The sequence below is a fragment of the Manihot esculenta genome, chromosome 4, assembly GCF_001659605.2.
Source record: "Manihot esculenta cultivar AM560-2 chromosome 4, M.esculenta_v8, whole genome shotgun sequence".
Lineage (NCBI taxonomy): Eukaryota > Viridiplantae > Streptophyta > Magnoliopsida > Malpighiales > Euphorbiaceae > Manihot > Manihot esculenta.
The window spans coordinates 34,242,844-34,267,240 of record NC_035164.2 but is presented as its reverse complement, the minus strand read 5'-3'; the positions used below and the strand labels follow the sequence as shown (position 1 = coordinate 34,267,240).

Sequence of the window (24,397 nt, the reverse complement as noted above, 5' to 3'; positions counted from 1 at the left end):
CTATTATTGCTGGTCCTTACTCACATTTCCTGTCTCCCTCTTTTGGGCTTTTACTGTACTGGGTAATCAATGGTACGAATTTAAATTTATTTTTAAATATTAATAAGATAATAAAATCTCAATTTAAATTACGAATCAAAATTTGATGATGAAAAATTGTTGAAGGAAAGGAAATAGTACACTTGAGCATGTCATATAATTACTTTCTTTGCATTAGCATTACTGAACCAATTTCATCTGGGCTTCAACATTTTCAGCCCGATCACATACAGCATTGAAACTGGCCAGTAGAGCCTGGAATCAAGACCAGTGGACTGTTGGATTTGGCCTATCATAGAGATTCACATAATTCAGCAGCTACTCAATTATCAAATTCACATTACAGAGGCAATTCAACACTTTTAACTACTGGGTGAATGGAAAAAAAAAAAAAAAAACTCAAATACATGGTAAAAAATATTTGAGACGATACACAATTAAGTCAATTACATTGAGGTTATTTCATAAATACATATTGTGTTTTTATAAAGAATTCATATCAAAATTATATTTAACACTAAAAAGTCTTACATTTAAACTCTATCTAAAAGCAAATCAATTGAAAAATACTTCTTATAATAGAATTTAAATCATGGTTAAAAAAAAAAAGACTTCTATTAGATGAGTAATTAGGTGGTCAAGAGTTGTTGTTCTAATGAATGCATAATTTAACTTTTAACTTAGTAAACTGATTATAAAAGAAAAGAAAAAAAAAAAAAACTAAAGACTTCTCCACCTTACCTTTATGGCAAAATCTGTTATTGTTCTCAATTTTGAAAGTCAATACATTTGTTTCTATCATCATAATTTAACGAATATACATTTAAAAAAAAAAAAAAAGATACCAGTCCATTTATTGTACGAGAAGAGGAGAAGAAAATATCTGTGTGTGCTTGACATTTTCTTGTGTGGTAGACATCATTGTGATTATCATATTATTAATTCCTTAATTATTTTCAACGAGAAAAGACAATACTATCAATTCAAAAAGATTCAGTTATCTGCTAATACAAGTTATTAATTTTGTCATATGCTCTCTCTCTCTCTCTCTCTCTCTTCTTTTAAGTAGATATCAAAATTTTCTATTAATTTAAGTTTATAGCGGTGTAAAATGGAGGACTATTAAATAAAAAAATTATTACGATCCAATTCTAAGCAATAAAGGTCCATAGATTGAAAAAAAAAAAAAAAAGGAAAATACTCTTTATGACCCCGATATATAAATTAATTCATTAAAAATTTAAAATTAAAAACTTAAATTCCATTGATCAGGAATTAAAATCAAAAGTGTCAACTCCTTCATCTCTGGAACTTTCAATCACTGTCGACAGCACCTATCCAAAAGATCTACTCCTACAATAATGTTTGAGAGACTTGCTAACAAACTGAAGAGTAGAAGAATAAATGCAGGGCCAAAAAATTAAAAAGTCATCGAAGAAATGGGAATAATAGTAAAGAAAATACATACATCTTGGACTCGATTTAATAAACAAAGAGAAATCATAAGTCTAACTAAAAAGGAAGTTGCAACTTTCACAATCGTGATTAGATTCCATCACTAGGGCCAAAAGCAAGAACTCCAGACAAATTAATCTCAGTAATTAGGTAGGGATAACCATCTTCATTCGCACAAGCTATCCCACCACCCTCATATGCATCTTGTTAAGTCTAATATGGAGATGCTTCCACCTGAAAAAATTTAAAAGAAAAAAAAAAAAAAAACACAAACACCACCAAGGCAGAACTAGAACATTTTCCTTTCAAGAGAATCTCAAACAGGAAGGAAAGAAACCTACTCCAAGTATGGGAAGGAAGCCATCTCTGTTCCGTAGAGTAAAAGTGACCATAAAATTTAGAGAGTTTGAGATTTATGTCTAAAAAAATAAAATTCAATGCTATTTATCACAAATCTTGAAATCTTTAACTTAAATTTATGATTTAAAAAAAACAGATTAATATATAAATTTTCCTAAATTGAGAAAAAAAAAAAACTATAATTTATCCTTGATTTAAACTATACTTTCCACCATTAGGTTGATGAGATCAAGCAACATAGGATTACAAAAAATAATAATAATAATAAGGATGAGGGAGAAATAGTTCTTCACTCATTTGAATTAAATTAATAATATATGTCTATTTTAAAAAATTTAATTAAGAGCATTAATGTTAATAAAATAAAATAAATGGCAAATTGTGTTGAAAATTAAGCCTAAAATTGGAAAAATTCAAAACCCAGTCATAAAATTAAAGTGATGAATAGAGGTTCATTAATGAAGATGGCAAAATCTTGGGCAAATCCTTTGTCTCAATTAGTTTGACAAATTAAACAAAATATCTTCAACATGTCCCCACACCTTCATCACGTAATCATAATTATCTAATTTTGTAGGCTTATGCTTTGGCCCTTTTTGCTGTCTCATATTTCATTAATTTTTTATTTGTCTATTTTCCTTTTAATTACTAAACTAATCAATTTGAAATTATTATTAATATTTAGAAATTAAATAAAAATAATTGTTTATTGTTTGGATTCGATTTAGATTTTAAAATGTAATTTTATTATTTTTTTTTAAAATGAGTTGAATGTTAATACAAAAAAAAAAAAAAAAACAACATATTTTTGTATCCGCCATTGCAGTTTTATAGTATAGTTTTTGATATTTTACCACAATGATAATTTAGTTTACAATATCAATAACTAAATTACAATAAAGGGATTAAATTGTGATTTTGATCAAACTTCAAGGACTGTATTTTATATTATCCTTAAAAATTTTGTACTACTGATCTTTTTGCTTAATGATGAGTGTGTCTTATGGGAATTGACCAAACCTCTTACATTTTCCCCCACACATACATAAACAAGTGGTAGTTGAGCTTCTCTAATCCCACCAGCGAGGTTAATTGTCGCCGTATCTCAAAACAGCGCCTTGGCTGAGAAACTCTCTCTCTCTCTCTCTCTCTCTCTTTCGAAGGAAAAGCAAATAAAATGACTGCGAAAAGAGAACACAAGCCTATAGAAGCCATGACAAATATGCCAACAAAAAAAGAGATCAGTAAGGGAGCATGGGCACCGGAAGAAGATAAAAAATTAGCTGAAGTTATAGCAATCCATGGTGCAAAAAGATGGAAGATAATTGCAGAGAAAGCAGGTATGTATGTGTTCGTGTTCATATACTGTCGGTAACTGAGCAGAAACATCAAGTTTCTGAACTGAATTACCTAAATTTTCATCGATCTAAACTTATGCAGGCCTTAATCGGTGTGGTAAGAGTTGCAGGCTAAGATGGTTGAATTATTTAAGACCGAATATCAAGAGAGGCAACATATCAGACCAAGAAGAAGACTTGATCATTAGGCTTCATAAACTACTAGGAAATAGGTCAATAATCTCTCATTGTGTTATCTTTCTTACATCTATTTTCTTGGGTTGATAAAGATTTGCAGGGTTTGATTCGTTTGAAAAATTTGTTATAGATGGTCCTTGATCGCTGGAAGATTACCAGGGAGGACAGACAATGAGGTCAAGAACTACTGGAATTCTCATCTGTGCAAGAAAATAAACCAAAAAGAGAAACAAAGTGGAGCTTCAATTGGAGAAGAATCCAAAGGTGAGAAAAGGACAACAGAGAAGGCAGACACAGTGGAGGTGACAAGGGAAGAGAAGCAATCTAGTTGTAATAATTATACAGGAGGTGAAGAATCCAATACCAGTTTTAATGTAGATGATTTTTTTGATTTCTCCAATGAAGATCGTTTGAACTTGGAGTGGATGAGCCCTTTCCTTGAAATGGATGGGAGATTTACTGGCATGTCATGAAAAGTTTCATTCACATGATCATCAGAAAATTCATGATGTGTGAAATTTGAAATGTATTCATTAATTTAGAAGAGTTTATGGATGCGCAGTTTTTTTGTTTTTATAGGCTGCAGGCTTAGTCCTGGAAGGACTCTGCAGATTCTTTGATGATTTTACATAGACTGTGATGTTTGGAGCCTAGAACATTCCCAATCCCAATTTCCATTTTCTTGTGAAGGTTTTCAAGAGCAAGAGATGTTAGGATTAGTGAAAAGAAAAATCAGAAGAACCCATGATGAGAATCAAGAAAAAAGGAAAAACTTAGTGACTAGGAATCACTCTAAACTTTAAATCACAATATATAACAACAAAATAGCAATTTAATTTTAATTTCAAATTACTAACTAATTTTAATTTATTTTTTTAACATAGTTTTCCCCCATTCAGTCTTACTTTTTTATACTAATTTTCTGCATGATGTTATCTCAAGTTTCCTAGAGCATTTGATATTATATCTTTCTCAATATTCACACAGTTATATATATAATATCGTGATATTTTACTTTGAATGGATTGAAAATGAAGGGTTTGTAAAATCAAATAAAACTAAAGCACAATGAAATTAAAAAAGAAAGAAAGAAAAAAAAAAAAAGAAGAGCTTTGGAAGTGAAGCAATAATCCCAAGTCGAAATAGGCGATAGTGAGATGAGAGGAACTATTAAATAGGAGGTTGATTTGAGACTTTCCTCTTGAATGGGACAACAACAGGTGATGCACCGGGAAAAAGAGTTTGATTCATTCCAGGAAAAGAAATGAAGCGAAGTTTGCGAGTAATCCTATCAAAGAGTTGGTGCTTTCGAGGGGACAAAAAAATAAAGGAAGATGAAAGAAAGGGATAAGGGAAAGGGGCGATGATGCAAGAAAGAAATGAAGAGATATGACAGTATTGATGGGGAGAGAGAGGGAGAAAGGAGCTAAGAAAGTGAAACCCTAAATTCAAGTTTTCTCTTTTATGAAGAAAAAAAAAACCTCTTTGGTAAAATATATTTGGTTGTATCTTAAAACTCTCAAGTTCAGTACCTCAATTTCCATCTTTTAATTAAATAAAAATAATCCAAAAGGTAAAATGTCACCAAGTCTTAATCAGAGTATCAGTATTAAACACATTATTATTTTTACTTGTAATTATATAATTTATATTTGTTTATATAATTTTTTCAATATAAAATGAATTGAAATCTTTAAAATACAAAGGGTATTTATAAAATGCTCTTATTCATTGTCATAATTAACATCGTTTTTTATTTTTAAAAACTCAATAAAACATTCATTAAATTTTAATTATGTTAAATACTTTGATCATTTATTTATTTAATGGTTAATACTTAAAAAAAATTAGCACACATTTAAAAATAGAATACAAGACAAAAATGTCGAATAAATTTTAAATTTAAATATATTTTAATAAATTTATTAAAATATAGTAAATAACTTATTAATATTCAAAAAACCTTTTGTAAATCACCAAAAGTATAAATTGAAATAGAGTAGCCAAATTTCTAGGGAGAAAGTTTATATGTTAGTTTGTACGTTAAATCCATCGATTGTGATTCTCTTTTATGGAAAACTCAGATAAACGTCTTAATTTTTGTATAGTTAACATTTTGGAGAAATTACAAAATATCATCCTATGATTTAGTGGTTTTAATTTTTCCAAATATAATCATGTAATTTAATTATGTTATGTTGTTTTACACTTTTAGTAAAGTAGAGCTTTTTTTTTCTACATGTTAAATGTTATTAATAAATTACTATAATTTACTTGAAATTTAGTGAAATAGATTTATTTTATTAATAAAATAACTCTTTTAGTTATAATTTATCTCCATATTTTTATATATTAATTTTTAAATATTATAATTAAATTTTATATTTTTATAAACTAATTTATTATATTTATTAAATTATAGTATTTTATAGAAAAATTATATGCACTATAAAAAGACTGGTCATTAATTATTTCATTACTCTTTCAAAAATACATTCAAATATCTCTTAAATTTTAAAAATCTACTAATTAATTACTGTTTTAATTTTAATTGTTAAGCACTGTATAAAAATTTAAAATATTTTCGATATAAAGAAAATAAATAGCAAACATTTTTATAAAATTTAAAAATTAATTAATAAATTTTATCATATTATAAAAATTAAATAATAAAATTTTTACGAGTTAAAACTGACAAAAAAAAATAATAGAATTTTAAAATATTCGACACTCATAACATACTCGTGAAGACTAAATAATAAAATTTTTAAATTTTATATTTAAAAAATAAAATAATATAACAAAATTTGATCAATTATTGAATGTTATTTTTGTCCATATTCAAGTTCGAAGAATCTCTTTTTACTCTCCAACTTTTTCATTTTAATTTATTTAATTTATTAGAGCAAAAAATAATAATTATATTCTTAATTTAATTTTTAATTTTTTTTAAAATATAAGACATTTAAATTTGATAATTGAAAATGTAATAAATTTATTGGTAAATAATTACAATCCTTAGTTATCAATTTTAAAAGTATAATATTGTAAGTAAAAAAATATAAAATAAATATATTATTTTATTAATAAATCAATACTTTATGGACTAAATTAAAAAATATAGAAACCTAAATGATTAATTTTAATTTACCATTAACTGTGTTAAGGAAAAAAAAAATCTATTTTGTTAACAGTATAAAACTACAAGATTTTTCTTGTCATAATTTAAATTACAATTAAAAATAAAAGTGTTGAATAGCCAATAATATTACATAACCATCCCAAAAGTAAATTATGAATTATTATCATACGGTAAAATTTTAATGCCGTTCTATTTAAGGAAAAGAAAATTTAAACATTTTGACGCTCAATTTATTATTGAAATTCACCTTTTTTAATTAAGACAAATCTTAATACAAAATTACGGTTTGATTTTCAAGTTTTGTCTAGCGTATTCTCGTTACAACTACAATCACAGAACCATCAACCTATTATGATATTTCTTATCAAACAGCCGGCTTCATTTTCACCAGATTTTCAGTAAATACTATATTTATCTTTATATTCTTATAATATAAAAGGAGAACGATCGCAAATTATCAGCAAATACTATATTCATCTTCATCTTTTTATAATATAAAAGGAGAATGATCACAGAAGTAAAAATACGATATTCTCTTATACTACTCAAGTTTTAAACAATTCATTACATTTATTTTATCCTCCAATATACTGATTTCCTCCGATATACTGATTTGAGAGTTGAAGTGGCTACCGTAAACACTCACCACCTCATATTCTCTTTTTTACAGGTATAACTAATAACACCGTAATTCTATTTTCCGATCACACCACAATTTTATTTTCCGGCCACATCAATCAGGTTATTCTCTATAATTTCTATAAATATTTAACACCTAACCTTCATAAATATACAACTATTTGATGTTTTATGCTTAGACATTGTTATTCCACTGATTTTTAACTTTGTAAAGAGTTTAATAATTAATAATTACACTGAAATTAAATAGTTATAATTTTTATTTTAAATGGCCCGTTCTGTATATGACCTCATCCTATACCCTCATCCGATGGAAATGGTGCTAACATTGTTTTCACCAGATGTAATGCTAATGAAATATCTGAATAAAATTGCTTTCAAACAGCAGACAATAACCTTTGGAGACATCTTTGCCATGCATTTCAAGATGCAGCCAAGAATTCATGGGAGAAGAAGGAAAATTATTGTTTAATGATGGACTTTCTAGGAGAAAATGGACAATCAAAAGATGATATTAGATATTTATACTAAAGAATCAATGAATCAGAACCTGTTTTAAGAGTACAGTTTCATTACAGGCAAATTGAGAACTGTGCCAATTGAAACTTGCTTTGTTTTTTAGTTCATGATTGGACAGCATCAAAGATGTATTGTTCTTGGACACATTTTACATCAAAAAGCTTGAAATATGAGAAAGCTTTATACTTGATGACTAGTTTTAAAAAAAGCAAGTAGGTGTCTGTAAAGATACCCAGATTCCAGAAGTTGCACAGAGCCTCAGACCAAGCCAGAATCTGCAAGGTGACAATATCATGTAGAAGCTAGTCAATTCATATAAACAAGATTAGCCAACTCCAGACCAGTGAGACCACAGTGGTCCTGCCACACAGATTATGCAATAAAGAATGACAGTTCATTTTACATCTACTTAGACCCAATTCATATTGGCCAAAGTAACAGTACAATCTCCATTTCCTTAAACAAAATCTTCTAGACACAAGCTTATTAATAGAATTACTTATAAAAGTATAATATTATTAATTAAAAATATGTTATTTCGGTTGTCCATAACAAAAAAACTAAAATCAATATAGCAGAATTTAAATAGTTCATGTTAATATTCAGTTCATTTTTTGAATAAATAATGCATATTCAGAACAAATATAAATCTCCTGAATTGATCAAGTGAACCTTTTATTTTGGTGTCATTTGGTACAAAATACATACAAGGCAAACTATAGCAATAGAAATATGGAGTTTAATGTACTCACCAACCAAATGACAGAACTTGATGTCTTGAGCTATCAATTTTTATCTCACGGAGCCCACAACTTAAGTACATTCATCTTTCAAGCAGCATTTCATAAGGGTCAGCAGCTAGTTTGGTTGAAATTGCTCAAAAGAAGAATCCGGCAACACTCAGAGAGTTCCTCCAATGATCATTCAGGATTGAAATTTAGTTCACAACAAATCATACATATGACCTTTGCAAGTCCACCTTATAGTCATCATTCAGACAGCTATGGATTAGGAGCATTTAATCCAGCACTATATAGATACATAGATAGATAGCTGGCACTGACACCTGAAGAATATTCGAGCAAACAAAGATTAACAGCACATGTTAAAGAATTACTCATCTTTAAGTCAAACTGCATTCAAACAGTAGGGAGGCCAAATGTTTTATAATTGAATAATGTGAGAAATTACAAGTCTTGTCTACTCGAATCATGTTGAAGTAAAATTTAATGATTCAAGTGCTCCAACCCAGTACACTAATGAATCAAAGGCAATGAAATGAGCACTCATTCCTGGCTAAATCAACAAAGGAAGTAGGAACCTTGATAAACCATGTAACACTAGAAGGCTCTTACATTATGAAAAGTGCAAAAACATCATATCCCTGAGTGACAATTAGCCCATGCCATGGAACAAGCATAATTGACCAGCAGTTTACCATCAACACCAAAATTCTGGATCATTAAAGTAGAAATGGTTATAAGATGGAGAAATGCATAATGAAATATCAAACTTGATCCAGGTTGAAAGCATTTCAGCAAATAGAAATCATCCTAATGCTGAAAGATTTATTAAATAAATAAACCAAATAACAAAACTTCAGAACTCTTGGCTTTGATGGAAAACTAAGAGAAAATTCAAAGAACTTCATAGAACTCCGCTCACCAACAAATAAACCAACTTACTGCATTGACATAGATCCATTTGCATTTGCTATTAATTCACATATTTGTTTTATCAATGTAAAGCATGAAATGTTAGCTAGTTCATCACAAGAGGGATGATAGGTGAATACAAATCAATACATACTACATACTTATAATAGGACTGACATCAGAGGTGGACATACCACAGACAACGTCAGACAATCTATTTTCATTTATATGAAAATTCTGTGCTTGAGTACATAGCTCATCTAATGGGCAGTCAGGTATAGTATATGAAAACTAACTACTATTTCATGTGAGCCACGCACATTTCTACCTCCCTTCCCTGCTAACAAAATGCTTCATGCTTAAAAGTGTTAGTATATTTAAGAAACCATTTTCCTAAATCCAAGATAGGAACAAATATACAAATAAGTTACACAAGGTGTCTCTCTACTATAAGCCATATATAAAAGAATTCCATCATTTGGTATTCATAATTTGCCATGAACATAATGCTGCAATCCATCAATGCTCTTCTAACACAATCAGCTCTCATTCATCAAGGACAAAAGGAGGAAATGAGAGAAGTATAAATTTTACTCGACACATGTCTTGATGATCTTTTACAGATAGCAGATATCTATATAGAGGTAAAGGCCCTCAAGGAAAAAGGGATCATAAACTCCAAGGTAAAAAGTAATAAAAGCACAAACTTACAGAGTAGATCAATAATCAATTCATCAGGGTTTGGAGAGAATGCACTGTTCATGTATACAAACTAACAAAACATTGAATGAAAAAAGAAAAAAGAATATTAGTATTTTAAAGCCCATAGATTGGAGTTTTTTTGGAGGGGGAGAGAAAGAGAGAGGATAAGAGATGAAGAAAAGCATCAAAGATAAGCTACCACTGTCTCTCTGTGAAGTTGTCTCCACAAAACGTCAATCACCTTAGCAAATATATCGGTTCCAGGTATCTGCCATGTTAAAGGATAATCATGAAATGGAAGAGAGTTTCATTTGACAAACATCGGTCCAGGATAAGTTAAACCAGTTGTTATACAGGAATTTTCAGAAAAGAAAAAGTTAAAAGACTTCTAATAACTGCTGCTTTAAGTTTAAAATACATTTCTGAAGGCTCCTTCTAGAAGTTCATCACAAAAGAATGAAAAACATCTGCCATTGATCATGCTCTTTTTGGTCAAGGTATCTAAAAGCTCAACATTAAAGAAGAGGAAAAAAGCCTATAATTAACTCGGTCTGCAATTCAACAAGGTAACTCACTATGCTAATTTATTTCTAAGCTTCATGTGAGAAGCTTTGAAAAGATTTACTCAATTTTACAAGTCTACACACAATGCAGGAGGTCTAATTTGCAAACATAGTTACCAGATTCTCTCATCCCTTGGGAACCACGATCTAGGTAGTGCATACCAAAACGCGATACTCTTGCATCCCAAATGACTAGAAGATGTGATCCGAGTTGCCAAACAAGAAGTGAAAAGATGGGAAGGGAAGAAAGAAAAAGATCAACGAATATGTATGTACTAATAGCATGTAGGCACAAGAAGAAAAAGAAGAGGTGGAAGAGGAGAAAGAAAGGCCATAGCAAAAGAAGAGAGTGCATTTTGAAACACTTTAAGTGAGGTAATGGATCTAAATGTTAGTGGAATAGGTGTCCGTATTAACTTGAGAGTGTAAATGATTATTTTATTCGTTAAAATTTAAATTTTTTTAGGAAGTATAAAAGTTATCAACTATTAGTTATACATTTAATTATTTAAACATTATATCATATTGAATAAATATGATTTACATGTCCCAAATTAAACTAGCATGCTCATTAAGCATACCAGTAATCAAATTAGCACGTATCCTATATTTCATTAACTGGCATACCATGTGTTACACACTTGTACCATAACTCAAGAGTACCACCATAGTAACTATGTTTGCAGATATGCACCATATTAGCAACATTAGAATACTAATAGGAATCAAACTGTATTTTTTTTTTCTCAAGACAATTGAAGTTCCTTGTTTTGAAAGGGAGGGATCCATGGATAATTGGTTACATTTATAAAGCCATCTAGATTGATATGATACCTAAATGGGCATCTGAATTTAAGCTTATTTCACCAACCCACCAGCATATAAACAAAAAGAAATACTGAACCCACCTAGTAATATACTTCAAACATATAAATAGATAAACATCTAGCTAAAAATTGATGAAAGGACATGCCTTGAATTTGTTTTGCTCGAGTATAGGAGCATCAGCAGTTGCTTTTAATTGAACAACCCTGCATCAAATAACAATTAAAAAAAGGAAAAGAAAGAAACCCTAATGAGCTACGAAAAAACCCAGCAAAATGTCGCTAATTAAATAGATTAAGAAATTAAAATCCAAAGCTGAACCATAATAACAATTGCTTTTTCAATGAATATCTTAATCTCCAAAACTGAACCATAAATAACTATTGCTTTATCAATGGGTGATCACTTAGCTCACCTTTCTGGGCAGAACTCGGCAATTCATTGTTTGTACCGTTGAAAACTCCGTTATCGTTTGAGGATTTGAGAGCTGCTATTGCTGAGATCATCCTCCTTATGCTGCTGCTTCACTTCTTGCCTTGCCTTTAAAATTGGGCCGGAAATGAACTGGCTATGGTGGAGTACGAGTTTTGTTGGGCTCCAGATGATTGATCAACCCAACGAGATTACAATCGAGCCCAAATCTTCATGATAATTAATATTTAGTCATATATATATATGGCTGTCATGAAAATATGCTATTTAACTTAATAATAATTGTCTAAAATTCTTTTTACTGTATTTATTAGAGATTTTAAAATTTTTAAGTTTACAATTTCAGGTATTATCAAATTCTTCTCTTTTAATTATTATTTAAAAAATTAATAGTTTTAATTAATATTATTTGTTAACAAAATTCATACGTTTGAGTAATTACTAACTAGATTTATTTATAAAATTTCAAATTTTATTTTTATGAATATTATTCACATTTCATAACAAATCACCATTTTGGCATGTATTTTTCTATATTTTATTTATACGTTTCTTTATATATGTTCACTAATAAAATAATTTTTTTCATTTCATATTTTTTTTATTTTTTAAATTATCTTAAATTTATTATTTATTTTTTAAATTGTAATAACATATAAATTAATTATTATTTTATATTTATTTTTTTAATTTTTTAATATTTAATAAAATTTAATGTAATTATATTTTTAATATATATATAAATAAAATAAATAAAAATTAAGAGAGAACTCACTTTATAATAAATAATAGCAAAAAGGACAGCAATACTAATAAAGTTTCCTTAAGTGGGAGGGAGTCTTGTCGCAACGTGATCGAATACTTGCCGAATTGTTAGCCTCAATGTAATAAAGTACTTAATATAAACTAAAATTTTATATGATAATAAATTTAATTATTAAATTAAAAATATAAGATTAACTAAAATCGTGTATTTAAATATACCAGAAAGGGTGTAAAAAAAAATAGCCTCTATTTTATTTTTAACCTATTTTTAGGATGTGCATTACTCAGGTTATAATTGCATAATATAATCAAATCTATAAAAATATAAAAAGTAACATTTTAAATATTTAATTATTATTTTGTTCCCTTCTAAATCTAAATATTTTATTAAAACAAGAAATATTTAATGAAAGCATTATATATGTATATAAAAAAATAATACTTTAGGGGGCCACGGTCCCCTACCCCCGAGCTGTTGGCCTCCGTAAGTATAATAGGGGACCATTTTTGGCTTGGCTTAATGTAAAAGGCTAAATATTTATAAAAATTGAAATATATCTGTGATGGTTAACGATTTGATTCTCATATATATACACATGCATAATTTGATTTGTTTCAATTTATACATTTTTGTATTGTTCACTTATACATCCGTTTTCGTCAAAGCTAACTTTTTTTTCATACTTTTTTATTTGAAGGTGATATTCTGAAATTTAAAAAATAGAGTTTATTATAATTGTCTAAACTTGAATGGGAAAGAAAGAATTTTTTTCCTTTTAATTCTTTTCTTTTTGTCTACTAGTGACAGACTCTCTGCTACAGTACCACCTGTGCCACTCTATTACAACGTCACATGTTCCTGTCACCCAACTCCGTGCATACAAATATATCAGAAATCCTCCTCACGCCAGACGACCATTTAATTTACTCCAGTGCCTGATTCCTCCATGCGAAACCTGAACTCGCAATGGCCCAATCTATCCTCTGAATCTGAGTCAGGATCGAAAATGTTAAATCAGCCTAACGAAATAGACTCTGAAAACTTTGAGCTTGGTTCACTTCTTTAGGTTTGACCTTTTGGACTTGGTTCACTTTTTTAGGTCTAACCTTCTCCTGAATGGCTATAGCAAACTGATGAAATAAATATAAGAAAGATATCATGTCTCTCATTTGGCTGATGTTTCCAATAATGATAGGGTTATGCAACCGTGCATTATTAGATTATGACCAAATTAGAGAAAAAGAGATTATCATCAAATGAGATTAAACTCTCTGTCTTCACTTTTTATTATTTTATTTTAAGATATTTAAAAGAGATTGATTTTGTTATTTCTAGTAATAGTAAAATTTCCTACCCTCTTATTTTTTTAACTTTATTTTGAACTCTATATTTATAGGTCAGTTTATCAATACCGGAAATATTATGTTTTTCACTTTCTTTTTTTATTTTATTATCTGGTAACACAGTAAACAAATGGTATTAATTACAAGGTCTTTCAATAGTATCATACAATTAGTTATTTTTTTTAAAAAAAAAAGTGGAGAAAAACATATCACAGAGGGCCTTTAATATAAAAATAAAACCTTATTTGTATAAGTTTTAGTTTAATAATAATAAAATTTAAAATTAACACACAAAAGAATGTAATTATGCTTGTATGTATAAGGCATTCAGCAGATGATTAAAGATGGAGCATTTAAATGCTTGTATTAATATTTTTCATATTTAGAAGAAAACTAGCAAAGCTTTAAAACTATTCAGCTCTTAGCAAATTCCACAAGTTAAACTAAAATCAAGATCGAAGAGCTTCTGCTCAGGACAAAAATGAAATCTGCTCAATGTGCAGAAGAGAAAAGAGACAAGTCATAAGTAGGAAAATTAAGCAGGTTGATGGAAATGTCATCTAATTAAGTTTAGGACTAGAAAGATTCTCAAATCCTGCAACTATAAAATTTAATAAGAAAAAGAAGAAGCTAAAGAAGAAGCTTTCTGTGACCATTGATATACAATAAATCACAAATTATAGATAGGCCTCCCAACCCAAGTTTCATTTAGCATTTCAAAGTGCAAGAGCTTGAAATGGGACGTGAGGCTAGATCTAAATTTACGTGTCCATCGAGTCCTCCCATAAATATCTACTTTTTTCTTTACAACTGCACCAAGTGTATGACCAGGATCAAACAATCATAAATTAGATTATCACTGCCGCAACCATCTGTTTCAACTAAAAAACGTCTTCACTGCTTGCCACAAATAATTACAAGTCTGCCCCTACCGCTAATACTTTTGTCAATCCAAAATCTGAAATGTAGCAGTTTTTGCGAGGGTTAGCAGCAATTTAAGAACCATAGGTTGAAGATGGATAACATATATAAAGCAATAGTGGTTCACTCCTAGGTAAATGCATCAAGAATCCATGCTTAAATTCAGAATCGTCCTTCAATCATCTGAAATAAATGAAATCTCTTACTCTCTCCTCCTGTCATATCCTTCCAACCACATCAAAACATTTGGTTGGAATACTTTTAACTGTAATAATTTATTTTTTTTTTTTAAATTCCCACATAAACCCATGCACCCCCACCTAGGGCACAAGCTCGCACATCAGATAGAACATCAAGAAAAATAAACAGTTCATCTCATCTAAAACCAAGAAAAATGATATTGGTATTCTAAAAGTCAAAATAATAACAACAAATTAATATCCAAAAACACTTTTCAATGCATTTTCTACGCCAAAGCTATCCAGTTAGTTCACTAAAAACAATATACAAGTTCTATGGGATAGTATTCCAAATAGATTATTGACCAATTCAACATTGATCCACGGATGCATTCTCAAAATACATCACAGTTACATGTAGGCCTAGGTATAAAAAGAAAGTGGTAGTTAGAAGGTAGTTATATTCTGTTCCACAAGTCTGGAGAAAGTAAAAGGAACTGTTAAAGTAGAAGAAGATTGATGGGAACAGTTAGGGCTTCAATCCCTAACAATCACCTCAATATGTAATCACCCCGCGTTCACCTCATTTCTAACAATATATTGTTATTCATCAAAATTTTCCAGATCTCTGTTACATTATTAGTCATCAGATCTCATAGAAAACCTGCATTGAGTAATCCATCACCCATCACCCAACTCCTTGACATATATCTCTGATAAAGGAATGTGCTGGATATGTGCCATTGCAGAATTACCTTTCCACACTGAAGCAGTCTCCAGATCAATCCAAACTATTTATTAGATATGACTACAAATTCCTAAAAAGCAGATCACAAGTTCCGTAGTTGATTCTCTCTTTCATCTGTTTTTAGTTGTAACTTGTAATAAGGACATCAGTAACCACAACTATTTTGTAATGCAACATCATGTAAATTTTCATCCTCTTTCAAACCACATTTTCAGGATTCAGATTTGAGAAAATAATTGGAAACTTTAAACATTCAGTTCATACAATCAAAGAAAATATCATAAGTGTAGACAGCAGCTAAGTCCTGTTTCAAGGGAGAATATTCATATTTCATTCACATCAAACGAACCTACTATGGCTAAGTCAATTCTTTTTCTTTGTATCTTTTTGAATGTGTGTGTCTGTGAGGGGAGGGGCATAGGGAGAAACATCCATTATACGAAAGCTTAAATGCTTACCAACAAAGGTTTATGTTATACTTGATCAGAATGGAGATGGTATCAGAAATTAGAAATATATCCATTAAAATCGTGTGATCTGCTGCAGCATCTGAGAACTGGTTGATTGTGAAACTAGCTGCTCTGAACTAGGTGACGGTCTTAGGTTGTTAGTAACAACTGGATTGCCATGGCCAGGCCCTTGTCTCATCATCTCTTTAGTAATATTATTATTGTTATTATTACTTGTTTCTGAGTGTGAGGACTCCCTCAATGCATGAATCTAACAACAAGAGCAGTGAAAAACAGGTTTTAGTATAGGAGGACCATCCAAATAAAACTATTCAGAGTTTGTGCTTACCATATCAAGACGCTTCTTGTGGAGATCACTTGATAACTGCAAATTTCAAACTCACAATGTCAAATTACATCTTTGAAAAGTTATTTGTTTAAGGATACCAAAGAGATGCATAAATATGACCATCTTAACTGTATGGCATAACATGATCACGCATAGGAAGCAGGGAGGGGGAGAGAGATGAGCATTAATTAACTTAAGTATAAGAATAAAAACTTTATGAGCCTCATACAAAAAAGAGATTATAGTTATTATTTTTTGGAAATATGAATCAAAACTTGAACAATCAAGCAGATGTTACAAACTTTTTAGGACAAATTCATCTTACTAAGCTTACACTTGATCTTCAAATTGTTATTTGACAACATAAAACCAAACAATACACAAGTTTACACATCTGGAGGAAAGGTCAAATGCTTACAGGTTTCCTCTGGAAGTTTCTATCTTCAGTTGAAAATCCAGGAATTGTCAGATGCCAATTCTTCTCTGCACATGCTTTTCATGCATCAGTTTTTCAGAACTTAACTCAAAATAAGATAGTAACCAATATACCATTGCCACTCTTGAGTTGAGCCTATCAACTTTTACATGATCTATACATTGGTAATGGCATTAATGTCATGGAGAGAGAGAGAGAGAGAGAAGGCAGACAAGTCTTCATGCCGGAAAAACACTTCATGCGGAAATTACATAACATTATTTGCATCCAATTCAAGCAATTAGTTTTCTGTAAATAAGACTAGTTGGCTTTTGATGATTGATTTGAGAAAAATTGAAAGGCATTTCTGTCATTGCGTCATTACTCTTTCAGCCCTTGTTCAAAAGAAGCACAAAGCTTGCCATAAAAATATCATCCAACAAATTGCAAGGAAAGGCAAGGAGAAAAAAAGACAATATCAAACCATTAAACAAAAATAAGTTATGAACCAAATGAAATTATTAATAATAATATCTTTGATTTGGACTATAAGTCCTGACAACTAATGCAAAAAATTTTACTATGCATATCTCCTTGATAAGATTATATTCCCTTTTCAATCTCAACAGAAGAACCTATAAAACCTCATAGTATTAAAGTTAGTAATCAGGCAAACAAGATGAACTATCCAAAATCAGAGATAAAATCTGCAGTTCAGATGCCAATACTCTATGCAAAAAATGAATACACTGGTGAAAAAGCATTTGGTACAAACCTAAGTGCAGCAATAAATCCTTGGACTCTAAAACTGAAGATTTTCGGTGCTTGGCCAAACTGCAAGCAAAAGCAGTCACCTGAATTGTAAAACAAGGAAATAAGTCTGTGTACATAAGTCATGAAGATAAATTCAACACAATCATCAATGCAGTACAATCTGAAGAAACAGAAGTGCACTCAGACCATAAAAGCAAATGTGTGCACTGAACACGCACAACAGACAAGCACAGGTGTGGACACATTTATATTTCCAGTAAGCATTCAAGATACAAACACAAAGAGAAGTTAAGTGGATTTCTAAGCCTCACAGAATCAATGAAGTCATCAGCAATCTCCAAAAGAAGATCTTCAACTTCAGGATCTAGCTTTCCCCGTGAATCTACCTGAGCACGTCCAAAAGATAAGACACACTGACATATTTATCATTGTATGAATGAGAAAGCAAGAGCTCTGTCACACATACACTAACAGGAAAGGAAAAAAAAAAGCACCAGATAACAGTAAAGAGAACTGATAACTAGACAATGTTGAATTACTAATAAGACCTGCGAAACCAAGTCCTGTATCTTTCTCTTCCCAAGTAGCTGGTTAGTTGCTTCTGTTCCTTGGCTTGAACTTCCCCCTGGTGTAGTTGTGCCAGATGCTGTTGCATCTGGCTGTGATCCTGTCAAACTAAGAGATTTCTGGCCTATGGGTCCTTGCAGCCTTGGAGATTGTTGTTGCTGCTGCTGATTTATGGGTAATTGTGGTTGTAATTGTTGCTGTGGTTGCTGTTGCTGTTGTAATAGCTGCTGCTGCTGTTGTTGCATCTGCTGCTGTGGTTGCAGCTGTTGCTGCTGCTGCTGATAAGGTTGTTGGTGCCCCATTGGTGGCTGCTGCTGCACCAGCTGGGTTAATTGCTGTGGATTTAATGCCATTGAAGTCTGGTGCAACTGAGAAGATGAAGCCAATTGCTGCTGCAAAAGAACCTGCGATTGCCTCTGGTGCTGTTGAAGACGGAGGGGTGAGGCTGGACCAGAAATTGCTGACATTTGCTTCAACCACTGCTGCTGTGACAAAGCGTTTTGCATCATAGCTGGTTGTGCATTCTGTGCCAGGCTAGCGAGCTGAGGATTCACAAATGTCAGTGATGATGCCCTTGATAGGTTTTGAACCTGTAGTTTCTAGCGAGGGTTACTGTCATAATCAAAGAGAGACACACACCAGTTGAATGTAAAATACATTAAAAAAAAATTGCACAAATGGCTACAGGAAGATTCGCATACCTATAATTCAAATTCTAATAATGATGTCAAAACTCGTAGTTGCAATTCACAAAGTATGATATTGAAACAATATAGGGAAGGAAGGAGACATTTTTGTAGCAAAGAGGACCACTTTATTCTAGCACAGCATTGTGGTTACAACAAATGAAACTATGCTGATTATCAACAACATTTATCATTACAGTGGTCAGTGGTCAGTGCACAACCAGATAAAAGAATGTTAACACAATTTTTGAATATATCCAGATTTTATGCTTACTAGATACATACAGCACTAGGCAACTTGGGCTGCAATTGCAACAAAACCACTAGTCATTAGTGATACAAATTTTATGTAATCGCAGGAACCGAAATCACCAGGAAAACAAGGTTAAGATCAACATTTTGAAAATTCAAGCTAATCTTGCTAAAGTCAACCAAAGAATGTGATGGAAACACCCCTATTCAATTTCTCACCGGGTGAAATTTTACCTATCCAATTTCTCACCGGGTGAAATTTTAAACAACTCATCAAATAGAACTTTGTAAATGACAACTGTCAAACTTTAGGAACTGAATATAGAAGAGCCAGACTATGAAACGAAATTCTATTCATTACAAGCACACAAATCTAACATGTTTTCAGCATTATGAAGTAATATTCAAACACTGGAATGGACTCATGTGATGATGGGTCAACTAATATTAAGAAAATTGGTATCGACCATTCTATAATCCCAAAATATGAACTTAAAATAATTTGATAAGGAAAGATGAAATGACATGATATCAATAAAATTCACAAAATCTGTTAACTAGAAGTAGAATAAACTGAAGTTATGGAATTGATACCTGAGAAGAGGTGAGTGTATTTTGTTGCGCCAGTTGCTGTCTCATTGGTCCTGCATTCATCCTTTGCTGAGCATAATTAAGAGCACCATTAGACCTTAGTTGTGAGGTCAATCCAAGTGAACCCATCATTCCCATAGCTTGCATTCCTTGCAAAGGCTGACCGGGAGAATTAACAGCATGGAATTGAGATCCTTGGGCTAACCCAGCCTTTTGCCTTGGCTGCATGCAAAATCTCACAAGTGTATTAAGAAAATGTAGTTGTTTTCATCATAAAGAAAATCTCACAAGTGTATTAAGAAAATGTAGTTGTTTTCATCATAAAGCAATAGAACACAATAATTTTACTATCTCAAATCATAAATGTATTATGATATCTCTCATAAAAAAAATTCTAACCATACAAACAAAATCTAGCAAAAAAATTATCAAGCAGGAAATACCAAGCAAGTGTAGTATTTGGGTAATATTTCGCACAAGTTAAATTATAGTTGCAAAATAACCACTGCTTTTGCAATAAAATCTTCAATGAGTATATAAACTTAGTTCACATCTATTCCAACGACTTCGAAACTTTAACCAATTAACAATAATAGCAAAAGAGCATATATAAGCATGCGATCAACTAGGCTAAGGCTAGCCACTTTTCAAACTCTTATCACCAGTCAACGATAATAACAGAAATACTCCAATTTTCAAGTCCAAAAGCAAAAAATGCACCTAATAGCGCTAATAGATAATTCAATCATTAGTCCCCATGTAAAAGAATTTGTTTAAACCTAGCCAAAAAAATTGTAAAGTGAATCCGGCAAACTGTGGTTACTTGTCTCTCACTATCAAAGACCAATGGCTACAGAAGTAATCTTATCACTTCACATGTAAGACCTTTTTTTTATAGACATGTGAGCACCTAAACACAAATAGAATTCATATCATTCTGAAATTATAAAACTAATTCAAAAATTCAGATTGGATTTTGACCCAAAAATAATAACAAAACAAATCTGCACTTTTTTAAAGAAATAAACAGTAAATTTATTTAATTAGGACTCAAATCGGCAATCCAATTTCATACCGAGGCCAACAAGTTCAACTGAGCGGCTGCCCCAGTCAGGAGGTGCCCACTCTGCCCTAGGAGTGCAGACCGAGACAAGTTGGTGCCATTCATTTGCTGATTCTGCGAATTCTGCTGCAAATTCTGTTGAATTGAACTCAACCCACTAAAATTTACTTGCCCATATAACCCTTGTTGTTGTTGTTGTTGCTGCCTCAAGACGCCACCGTATTGATTCTGCTGCTGTTGCTGTTGATTAATTTGGCTTAAACGAGACATAGAAGGAGATCTTTGAAGGGCCTGTGGAATTTGATAGCTCGACATGGCTGGGACATTCTGTTGTTGCAATTGCTGCTGCGGTTGTTGCTGTTGCTGCTGTACAATCGATTGCTGTTGAGAGGAAAGAGGAGGAGATGAAATTTTCGAGTCAATAGAAGGAGATGCAATTGGTGGATTTTGAGGTAAATTTGGCAGGCTATTTGTGGGTGTTTGTGGTTGTGGTGGTGTTAGAGCTGTGGTGTTGGAGTTCGAGTTTGTTAACGCCGTCGGCGGTGGTTGTGATTGTGGTTGCGGTTGAGGAGGTTGTGGCGATGGGTCCATCGGATTTGGAGAAGGGATGGGTTTAGCGGAAGAAGCCACCGGTTCTGCCATTATGAGTAAATTTTGGAGGTTGTTAATTCATTGTTGTTGGGTGAATTGGGTTTCGCTAATCGAAGTTGCAACCAAATTTAAGATTCTCCGTTTCCATTCACAGGTATAAAGGATAGACTGGAAGAGAAGAGAAACAGAGGTGTTGAAGGAAAGGGACGAGGGATACTTGGCCGTACACGTACGTGGATTAGAGGCGGGGTCGCACGTGCGATAGTGAGGTCGCTCAAGGGACAAACTGGAGTCAAACACACATCTCTTCCCTCTTTAGAATTGAGAGTTTTTCCTCTCAACGTAGAGACACCTCTAGGAGAAGGGCTATTGTTTTCGGCCGTGTGTGTCGGTTACCCCCTACTCCGTTTAGGCAGGAAGATGTCTCTCCGTCTTCTCCTGCTCGGTGGTGGGTCTTTTCTCCTCTACTGCTAGGTGGGTGTATATGTCTTATATATTAGCGTTTGGTATATCAAGTGATTATCTTGAGGGTTTATTTTTTAACTGTCTTTGGTTTTTCTTCTTGAGCGGTAGATCCAGTAGATATGGATCTTTATTCTTTTGACCTGCTGTTCTTTATTTGTTTCTTTTAAGATAATGTTGTCTTTGTCTTATGCAGGGTATTTGGTGGTGGTTTCTCATAATTTTTCATCTAGTGATAGTTCAGTAGTGATTGCTTATAAAGATCTATCTTGGAAGGCATGATAGAGATGTTGAAAAGTATGACTTCTCCACCACCGTCGTTCTTACTTCAGTTCCACCAAAATTCTACCTGGCCTGAGTTGAACTTTTTCGTCATGCTTCTTCTCTCTGTTGCTTAAATATGGTGGCTTTTGTTTTATTTGTTTTTTTCCTCTCCACTGTTCTCCTTTAGCAGTCTATATCTGCCAATTTTTGTGCCCTCTTTGTCGTTTGGCTTTAGATTGGAGTTTTCTTGGTCAGTTGGTTGTCGATGTTCTAAACATGTTTTTCCGCGTGACCGGAGATGGAGAAGCAAGGATCTATTTGTTTCCGCTACTGGATCTGATTTCCGGTCAGGGTTTGGGCTTCAAGGGTTGGCTTTCTGTGTACTTTATTTGCTTTGAGTTTGGGCCTTAGAGGCCTTGCAATTACATGTGTTGTTGGGTCTAGTCCCTTTTTTAATGAAATTATCTAATTTTTCGGAAAAAAAAAAAAAAAGTCAAACCCACTTGCCTCGGCTAGATTCAATAGAAATTTATATTATGATTGATTTTAGTAAATTATAAATAAAAAAAAAAAAAAAAATACACATCTCGAGTTAGACTAGAGGGAGAAATTCCTCTCAACTCGTTTTCCTTTTGAGACTTTAAGTCCTTATTTTTTTTATCGCATCTCTGTCGATCATCCCCTTTCTAAATAATATAAAAATTTAAATTTTAAAAATTATAATTAATAAAATAATGTGGTTTAAATAAAAAATATTTTTTTAACCGTTTAAATATTTATTAATTATCAATTATATTTAACAATTAAATCAAATATTTGAATTTCTAATTGTATTTAACAACTAAATTAAATATTTTTATATAAATAATAGTTTATTTTAATTAAGACATTTGATTAATTACATCTGAGTATTATAGGTGATTACAGGAATACATGCGCTATGCATATTTATGATATAAATATTTTATTTAATATTACAATTATAATTATTTTATATATTTTAATTTCATTCACTTTTTAAATAATATTAAATTCTTTTATAAATGTGATTGTTATTCAGAATTTTTCATTTGCTTATATGACAATAAAGTGACTTAATACGTTAATGGTTAAGCTGCTGTCTACTTGCTCAACTTGCATATCTAAAAAAAATTTTAAACTAAATATTTATATTAAAATTTAGATATGATTCTACATTTTGATATAAATATTTAATATTATTTTTATAATTAAAAATAATAAAATAGTCATAAAAATGGTAATAAATATAATTTAATTTAATTTAAATAACTTCACCTATCAATTCTTAATTGTTAAAAGATATATATATATATATATATATAATTATTAATTTATTATGTGACATATATAATAATTAAAATATGATTGTGAAGATTTATTTTTCTAAAAATATAAATATTGTTTATCTTATAAGATGAATATTATGATTACTTTAATTATTCTTTATAATAATTTTATATCTATTTTAGTATGTTTTATAATTTAAATAATTTTTTGATAAAGAATTTAACTAAAAAGAAAAAACGTTTGTAACTAATAAAATTTTAAAAAGTGTAATATAGTTTAAATAAAAAATAAAATAAGATATCAGCAAATGAGAAACAGATTTAGGACTTAGCTTGGTTCAAATTATAGTTGTTTATTATATTAATGAAATAAATATAAAAATATTATTTATTATATAATATTAAAAATATAATTATTTTTATACATGTTTATAATTTATATTATATAATAATGAATATTATAACTAGTTTTTAGTTTATCTATTATGCATTACAATTTTAATGATTTATTGATATAAAAATTTTAATTTTAAAAAACTATAGTTAATAAATTATATAAAAATAATATAAAAATAAAATCAAAACAATTACTAATTGATTGAAAACTACTTTAATTTTAAAAATTATCTGAAACACAGTTGATAAGGATTGTTTATGAAAGTAATAACGTTAAGAAAAATCCAAATCCGCAGTTACCGTTGCTGTAAAAAATTATATTTTTAGCAAATAAAATATTTCATAAGCTGAGAATAAGCCATGATTCATGATGAAGCAATTTTTTTTTCCATAAAAATAAACTATAAG

General features: G+C 30.7%; 2 protein-coding genes and 2 long non-coding RNA genes across 10 annotated transcripts; 2 read left to right on the top strand and 2 right to left on the bottom strand.

Annotated features, from left to right (window-relative positions):
- Positions 1–2,927: 2,927 nt before the first annotated feature.
- LOC110614142 (transcription factor WER) lies at positions 2,928–3,935 on the top strand. The gene is made up of 3 exons (XM_021755624.2): positions 2,928–3,194; positions 3,295–3,424; positions 3,520–3,935. The coding sequence occupies exons 1-3, from the start codon at positions 3,032–3,034 to the stop codon at positions 3,860–3,862; spliced, it is 636 nt and encodes a 211-aa protein (XP_021611316.1). The 5' UTR covers positions 2,928–3,031; the 3' UTR covers positions 3,863–3,935.
- Positions 3,936–7,654: 3,719 nt separating this feature from the next.
- On the bottom strand, positions 7,655–12,001 carry LOC110614095. 6 transcript variants are annotated; one of them, XR_002487723.2, is made up of 5 exons: positions 11,850–12,001; positions 9,539–11,640; positions 9,045–9,143; positions 8,442–8,755; positions 7,655–7,964 (listed from the first exon to the last, which is right to left on the bottom strand). It is a non-coding gene; the product is annotated as an uncharacterized LOC110614095 (long non-coding RNA). The 6 variants fall into 6 exon arrangements; XR_002487719.2 differs by having other exon boundaries at positions 9,045–11,640; XR_002487721.2 differs by having other exon boundaries at positions 8,442–9,143.
- Positions 12,002–14,502: 2,501 nt separating this feature from the next.
- LOC110613313 (transcription initiation factor TFIID subunit 12b) lies at positions 14,503–21,840 on the bottom strand. Of its 2 annotated transcripts, XR_006350440.1 has the most exons (9): positions 20,982–21,840; positions 19,910–20,128; positions 18,359–18,967; positions 18,122–18,196; positions 17,812–17,890; positions 17,040–17,104; positions 16,622–16,657; positions 16,282–16,543; positions 14,503–14,933 (listed from the first exon to the last, which is right to left on the bottom strand). XR_006350440.1 is itself a non-coding variant. In XM_021754371.2 (8 exons), the coding sequence occupies exons 1-8, from the start codon at positions 21,609–21,611 to the stop codon at positions 16,346–16,348; spliced, it is 1,911 nt and encodes a 636-aa protein (XP_021610063.1). In that variant the 5' UTR covers positions 21,612–21,840; the 3' UTR covers positions 15,318–16,345. The 2 variants fall into 2 exon arrangements, 1 of the variants encoding a protein (XP_021610063.1); XM_021754371.2 differs by lacking the exon at positions 14,503–14,933 and having other exon boundaries at positions 15,318–16,543.
- A 51-nt stretch (positions 21,841–21,891) lies between these two features.
- On the top strand, positions 21,892–22,865 carry LOC110613314. The gene is made up of 2 exons (XR_002487591.2): positions 21,892–22,034; positions 22,219–22,865. It is a non-coding gene; the product is annotated as an uncharacterized LOC110613314 (long non-coding RNA).
- The last annotated feature ends 1,532 nt before the right edge of the window (positions 22,866–24,397 follow it).